The sequence below is a fragment of the Drosophila kikkawai genome, chromosome 4 (assembly GCF_030179895.1).
Source record: "Drosophila kikkawai strain 14028-0561.14 chromosome 4, DkikHiC1v2, whole genome shotgun sequence".
In the NCBI taxonomy this organism is placed as follows: Eukaryota; Metazoa; Arthropoda; class Insecta; order Diptera; family Drosophilidae; genus Drosophila; species Drosophila kikkawai.
The window spans coordinates 1,723,365-1,730,428 of NC_091732.1; the positions used below are offsets into that span (position 1 = coordinate 1,723,365).

Here is a 7,064-nt window from a genome sequence, read left to right on the forward strand (position 1 = left end):
TAAATAAATCAAATGAATTATTTAGACAGCGCGATATCAGCTGTTGACTATCTTGATCTGGCAACGCCATTCAATTTTCGCAGGCTTCATTTTCGTCGTCAGAGTATCGGAAAAAACGACGTGTCTAAAAGTTCTTCTTCTTCTTTTTTCGACACCGTTTTTTTATATGGAGTTTGGCCGCTGTCTAAATTTATACAGCGGATTTTTCTCGTCAAAGTACTAGGCTTAAACGGTAATAGAATTATACAGCGTTTTACACAAGTGCGAGCAATAATCTATCGATTATCGCGGCAATGAAGTAGCTGCATTACAATAATGCCCATATGATACTGTAATGCAGTTTTCATTAATTAGATACTTCATTAGAACCTTGAAAGAGACCACTATATGTGTAATTTTGTGTAATTTGGCTTGTATTTTGCTTGGTTTATTTTGGTAATACGACTACGGTCACACCGACCGTAAAAGGTAAACAAAAAAAACGGCCGCCATTCGCGGCGTATTACTATGAATTTCTGAATTCCTCGTCGAAGTATTCTTGCATAAATAAATGCAGAATCGTTTAAATGTATGTTTTTAACCTATGATGCTTAAAATTTTTTAATTATTACCAAAAAAAAATTTTAATTAATTTTACACCGCAAGAACCTTGCCACCGCAAAACATATTATTTTTCCTAATTTTCTAATAATTTTTCAGTTCAAAAAACCAGCGAAATTATATAAAAATAAAATTCTCATTGTGAGACCATACTGTCTATGAGCTGGCTAAAACATTTTTCAATTACAATTTTCTTCATTAAACCCGTATTTTGTTATCGAGTATCTACTATTATTATGTAGATCTATCGATTATCGCGCCAATGAAGTAGCTAATGCATTATTCTAATGCATTATTCTAATGCATTAGAGCGCCATATAGTCGTCTTGCTCGCACTTGTGTAAAACGCTATAGCGCTGTCAAATCTTTAATGAAGTCTCTAATTAATGCGGCAGTGTCATGCCCGTATAATGCATTAGCTACTTCATTGCCGCGATAATCGATAGATCTACATAATATATACTAGATACCCGATAACAAAATACGGCCGTATTTTTTGTTTACCTCTTACTGTCGGTGTGACCGTAGTCGTGTTACCAAAATAATCCTAGTAAAATCCGAGCAAAATTACACATATAGTGGTCTCTTTCAAGCTTCTAATGAAGTAGCTAATTAATGAAAACTGCATTAGGGTATCATATGGCTATTATTGGTGTTATTCACCTTTTTATATTAAATTTTTTGTCCTCTGACTATACGGTTAGTCCAGCTGTGTTCTTACGGTACCTTCCCAGGGCCGGGCAACCCTGTGTCGAAAGTTGCCCTGCCGTAGCTACGCTCGATCTCCATGCTCCATACCAGAGATGGGCACGAGATCTAACGGTTTGGGTAGCAGCTCGGCCAGAAAAAAAAAACAACAACAACCCCCAGCGTTGCGACGCATCGCAGCCACGCGCCACACAGAATGTGCGAGCAGAGAAAATACACTGACAAAAACGTTTTGAGTATATCAATATCTTCAGCCATTTTTGCGTGCATTTATGACCGCCTAAGAAAAACGACTGCAAAAGAAATCCAAACGTTTTTTTTTTAGTGCAGAAGTCAACGCCAGCCGCGCAGTTCCCTTTAAAATTGTTGTTGTTTTTGGTATGATGTGCGAGTTCGGTCGCTTGTGTTTTGTTGTTGCAAACTCGGGATCGCGGCGATGTGCTCGCTACCTGCACCAAAAGTCAGTGTGGTTGTTTTTGTAAATCTTCACGGTTCGCTAATCGCGAGGACCGACTGCAATTGTTTGAGCAGTGTGAGCAAATTGAGCCACGGCGTGCCCATCTCGGCTCCATACCCCTGCGCCTGTCGCGCTTGCCTCGAGAAACGGGGGCATTTATGAAAATGGTCAAAATACCACAATCCGCTTCGGACCTCATGCGAGAGATGAAACCCCATTCAATTTCCGAAATCGACGAAGAGGAGTTACGGATGGATGACGAGGCCAGTCGATTTCGATAGGGAATGATGATTAGGAGCCAATGGTCAAGCTGGAAATAACTAATGTCAAATGTGTCACGGACCAGCGACCAAGTGAATTCGCTTGATGATCCCGCTGTAGCTCCTCGCCAGCATAGGGGCATAGGATGGCAAAGCCAAAATCAGGGAAACTGAAAAAATAATGTTGATTTAACTAACTATTTAAGTAAGTCAAAATTCACACCGCCAGATGGGCTGCTGTTACAAAATATACCTTTTCGTGCTTCTAAAAAGAAATGGTATGAAAATGTAGGTAGATCAAAAAAAGAGCCAGCTATGAAAAATTTACGTTGTGGTAGATGAAAAATGTACGCTATAAAAAATCGCCAAACAAATAAAATTATAGCTGAAATTATCCGAACTAACTAATCGAATAACTTAAACGGCATTGGACAGCTAATTGTTATAAAATGTATAGATGTACTGCATAATGAACGCCCAAAAATTCGCCTTTTAAAGAGTATTAAAGTAAAAAATATTTTTTTCGATGAAAACAATTTTTTAAAAATCTTTTTTATTTAAGTTTTTATCTGTATTTTTATGCATTTGCTCAATACATTAAATAATTTGAAAACGAGAAAATTTTTTTTTTCAATATTTTTATTTATTTGAAATGTAAAGCCTAGTACTCTGACGACGAAAATCTGTCTAAATTAAGGCAGCGGAATCGAACCGAACCAGTGTGACCAAAAACAAAAAGGAAAATACATATAACGCCACGTAAATGTACCTTTTATGGCGTTTAAGGCTTTTCTTTGGTCACACTGGACAGCTGTTTGTAAACAAATATTCATAAAAAATATTGAAAATATTTATTCGTAATTGCAGACTTGAGGTCATAGCCGGCTTCGATTTTATAAAAATCAAAGGCTCGGCATTAGCTAAAAACAACAAAAAGAACTTGTCAATAGACAAGTAGCAGCTGTGGTGACGATCGTTTCGTTGGCGCTACCCAACTCATCAGACCACTTGCTAACTATTGCTAATTTTCTTGGTACTATACCTTCAATCTTAGCTTAGACCCGTTGGGAATCGTAAGCTTCGATGTAAAGGCAAAAGCAAACCCTGGCATTATGGACAATAGGCAGATCGGTTAATTTAACCTCTAATCCAATTGAAATGTTAGAAAAAATGTTGTTTTTGCATAACCGTGGAAATCGGTTCGTGCATTCTGGAGTTATGTATATGACCAGGGTTTATATGCAGAGTTGGTTATTTAACCTCTAATCAACATAATTTACATTTCAACTTACCACCTTAAGGACATGTCCTGTTTTTTAATTGAAATGTTAGGAAAATGACTTTTTTTTTTTGTCGTTCTGGATTTATGTAGATCAGGGTCTATAGGCAGAGTTGTTAATTTAACCTCAAATCCGCATAATTTACATAGTTCAACTTACCACCTTTTCTGTTGCAATTATTCTTGAAAAAACCGCTGAAATATATGAGGTTAAGTCCGAAGAAGAGGTCACTAAGCTTGCCTCAAATTCTACAAATTCCAAAGGCTCAGATGCACCATTTGTTTCAGTAAACCATTCAAAAGTGCCCAATATTAAATTAATTAAAATCGGGGACGAAGACAGCCTGTTGATGAATATTCCTTGGCTCAAATGGAACACCAAGTCGACTCGCAGGTGAATACCGGTTTGATAGACACCACCTCCTCCTCGGAGAAGGTCCTCCGCGTGGTACCTCCTGGAAACGTATTACGGTACGGCCAATGCAAGCGCCACCTCCTGTGAATCCCGCACACAATAAGAAGAATAAGAATAAGAAGAGAGAATAAGAATAAGAAGAGAGCCAAGGACGCAAAGGGCGCACCGAGACCGACCACTTTTGTCAAGCCGGCGAAAAAGTTCAGCGAGGTGGCCCGAGACAGCCTCGCTATGGCACTTGTTGATGAGCTCAACGACGATGGGCGCCTTCTGATGGAGAAATGGGAGGAGGTCGAGGCCAGGTTGGCGGAGATGGTAACAGACAAGATACTGTCCGAGCCAACGGGTCGGACACCCTCCTTTGACTCCTCGGAAATGGTTAGAGGCCACCGGGTAATCAGGTACGACTATGAGTTCTTGCAGGACTTCCTGGCGGACTGTGTTGCCAGACTAGGCAACGCATGGAAGGGGATAAGCATAAAGTTGGTCCCCGCCAAGGACATCCCAAGGAGACCCAGAGCTCGCATTTGGTTGCCCAAGGGGCTATCTACCCATGAAAGGGTGCTCAAGACTCTGCGAGCGATGAACAAGGGAGTCGATATGGAGGACTGGGCCATCCTCAAAGCGGAACGGGAAATGAAGTCCAGCCAGCCATACCTGTTCCTGATCAACCAGCGCTGCCTAGAACAGCTTAAGGCAGCAGATAATAAAGTCCGGTACGACATTTGGAAAGCCAAGGTAAAGGTCTTCCTAGACGAACCGGACGATATCCTGGAAGACGAAGTCGAGGACGCCAACAAGCTGCTGGACGACTTGGCAATCGACGACAGCACCCCAACATCACCCTGATCTAATGCCGACTGTCGTTCAGATCAACCTGAAGCGCAGCTCCCACGCTTCAGCTAATCTGGGGGTCCTTCTCCGGGAGAAGGACATCGACATCGGCCTCATACAAGAGTCATGGACAAGGGACGGACGAATCTCTGGCATTGCCATAAAAGGGTACACAACATTGTACACATCAGTGATGGCGCTTTGTGCAAAAATTACTTTCCCGCTTTTCTGTTGCAATTTTTCCTGAATTTTTTTGGCATGGGTCGTTAATAACCAGCTTGACTGCTATGACTTGACTAACATTCTGCAATCCTTCCGTGGAAGATGCAGGACGAAGTGAGAGAGTTTCTCGTTGCGCTCTTTGCCCATTATTTTTTATATTCAGCAGATTGTTGCTTTTTGCGTTTGCGTCAGCCCGTCTCTCCAGCTCGCTTTGGAGCGTTCTTAGGGAGACAGGGACGTTTTTTGCTCTTTCACCCGCCAGTCCGACGCCTTCCTTTGCAAGTTCGTCCGCGGTCTCGTTACCGTCTATGCCTTGGTGGCTGGGAACCCAGTAGATCCTCACTGACGTAGACGTGCTCATCAGTGATGCCAATTTGTCCTTTTTCCGGACAGATCTGTCCTGTTTTTAACGCTTCATCCGGAAAAAATTGAAAATCATCCGCATACCTGAAATCTGTCCTTTTTTTAGATTTTTCATCCGGAAATCTTTCCTTTTTTTGTAAATCTAATATTAATTCTTTTTTTTCTAAAATAGTTGCTTTCGCGCTCCAATTTTAATGTATTATTAGCTGTAAAATATGAAACAGGTGGCAGCTGCCATACTTAGATCGATAGTTTGGTAAAAAAAAAATCATCGAAAAACAAGAAAGGAAGCTAACTTCGGCACGCCGAAGTTTGTATACCCTTGCAGATTGCTTTTCATATTTATGTCATAAATTATAATGCCGAAAACAGACACTAAACTGAGTTACATACCATTTTACCTATACTTATTATGCTTACAGTTTGACAGTTACAGTTATACATTCCCAGCTTTACATTTTCTCTACATCTGCGGATCGCTTCTATGGCTGCTATATGACATAGTTGTCCGACTTTCATAAAATGTATACCAAAATTCTATAATAATAAGTAAAGCTCATATCTCAGAGTAGATGAAAATACGTTGAAAAACAACGAAGTTATAATTTTTTCTATTACTTTCCCTATCGTTCCTATGGCAGCTATAAGATATAGTCGTCCGATTTTCATAAAATTTTTACCAAAATTTTGAAATAATACCAGAAGCTCATGTGTCAAAGTAGATTAAAATACGTTGAAAAACAACGAAGTTATAATTTTTTTGATTGATTTCCCGATCGTTCCTATGGCAGCTATAAGATATAGTGGTCCGATTTTCATAAAATTTTTACCAAAATTCTGGAATAATATAAAAAGGCTATATCTCAAAAATGATGGAATAATATTGAAAAACAGCCAAGTTAAAATTTTTTTTCTAAAAATTTATCGAACATTTGTATGGCAGCTATATGATATAGTCGTCCGATCCGGCCCGTTCCGACATATATAGCAGTGAGAGTATATAGAAGACTATATGCAAAGTTTCATTCAGATAGCTTTAAAACTGAGGGACTAGTTTGCGTAGAAACGGACAGACGGACGGACAGACGGACAGACGGACAGACGGACATGGCTAGATCGACTCGGCTGTTGATGCTGATCAAGAAAATATATTCTTTATAGGGTCGGAAACGTCTCCTTCACTGCGTTGCAAACTTCTGACTGAAATTATAATACCCTGCAAGGGTATAACAACTCTATTTACGGTTTACTTGAAAATACTTCAACATTTTGGTCAGAAGTGAAGCGGTATCGGGATTCTGCAGGCAACCCCTATGAGGACGTGGTGAATTTTGCTCTCAGCCTGCTTTCATTGCCATGGTCAAATGCTGAAGTAGAGAGAGATTTTAGCCAAGTAAACTTGGTGAAAACCAAAATTAGGAACCGATTAGAGGTGGATACATTAAATGCCATTTTGGCAATCAGGTAAATATATATATATTTTCAAAAATTTACCACATATAAATTCATGTACATGTATTCTTTCTTCAGATTCGGATTGCGTCACCATAAGTTATGCTGTCATAATTATAACTTGCCTGAGAAGTACCTCCAATTAATTGGCTCCATGGCTACATATGAGGACAGCAATGATGATGACGGGAAAATAATAGAAGATGCCTTAAAACTATTATCTTAATAATAAAAAATAATAATAGTGAAAACAAACTTTTTGTCCTTTTTTTCTATCCTTTTTTAAATATTTGCATCCTTTTTTTCCTGTTTTTTTTCTCAATCTGTCCTTTTTTTTCGAAAACATTTTGGCATCACTGGTGCTCATGCTGTCTAATGACTCCCTGCTTGCCAGTACATTTTTGGAACTGACCGCTGATGGATTGACTGTCTACAAATTGACCGCCTCATGTGGACGGCGAATGCTTCCGCCTG

The 7,064-nt window shown here is 39.6% G+C and overlaps 1 protein-coding gene across 1 annotated transcript; it reads left to right on the forward strand.

The window, feature by feature from the left end:
* The first annotated feature begins 3,950 nt into the window (after positions 1–3,950).
* Positions 3,951–4,568, forward strand: LOC121502838 (uncharacterized). The gene has a single exon (XM_041776669.1). The coding sequence runs from the start codon at positions 3,951–3,953 to the stop codon at positions 4,566–4,568; it is 618 nt and encodes a 205-aa protein (XP_041632603.1).
* The last annotated feature ends 2,496 nt before the right edge of the window (positions 4,569–7,064 follow it).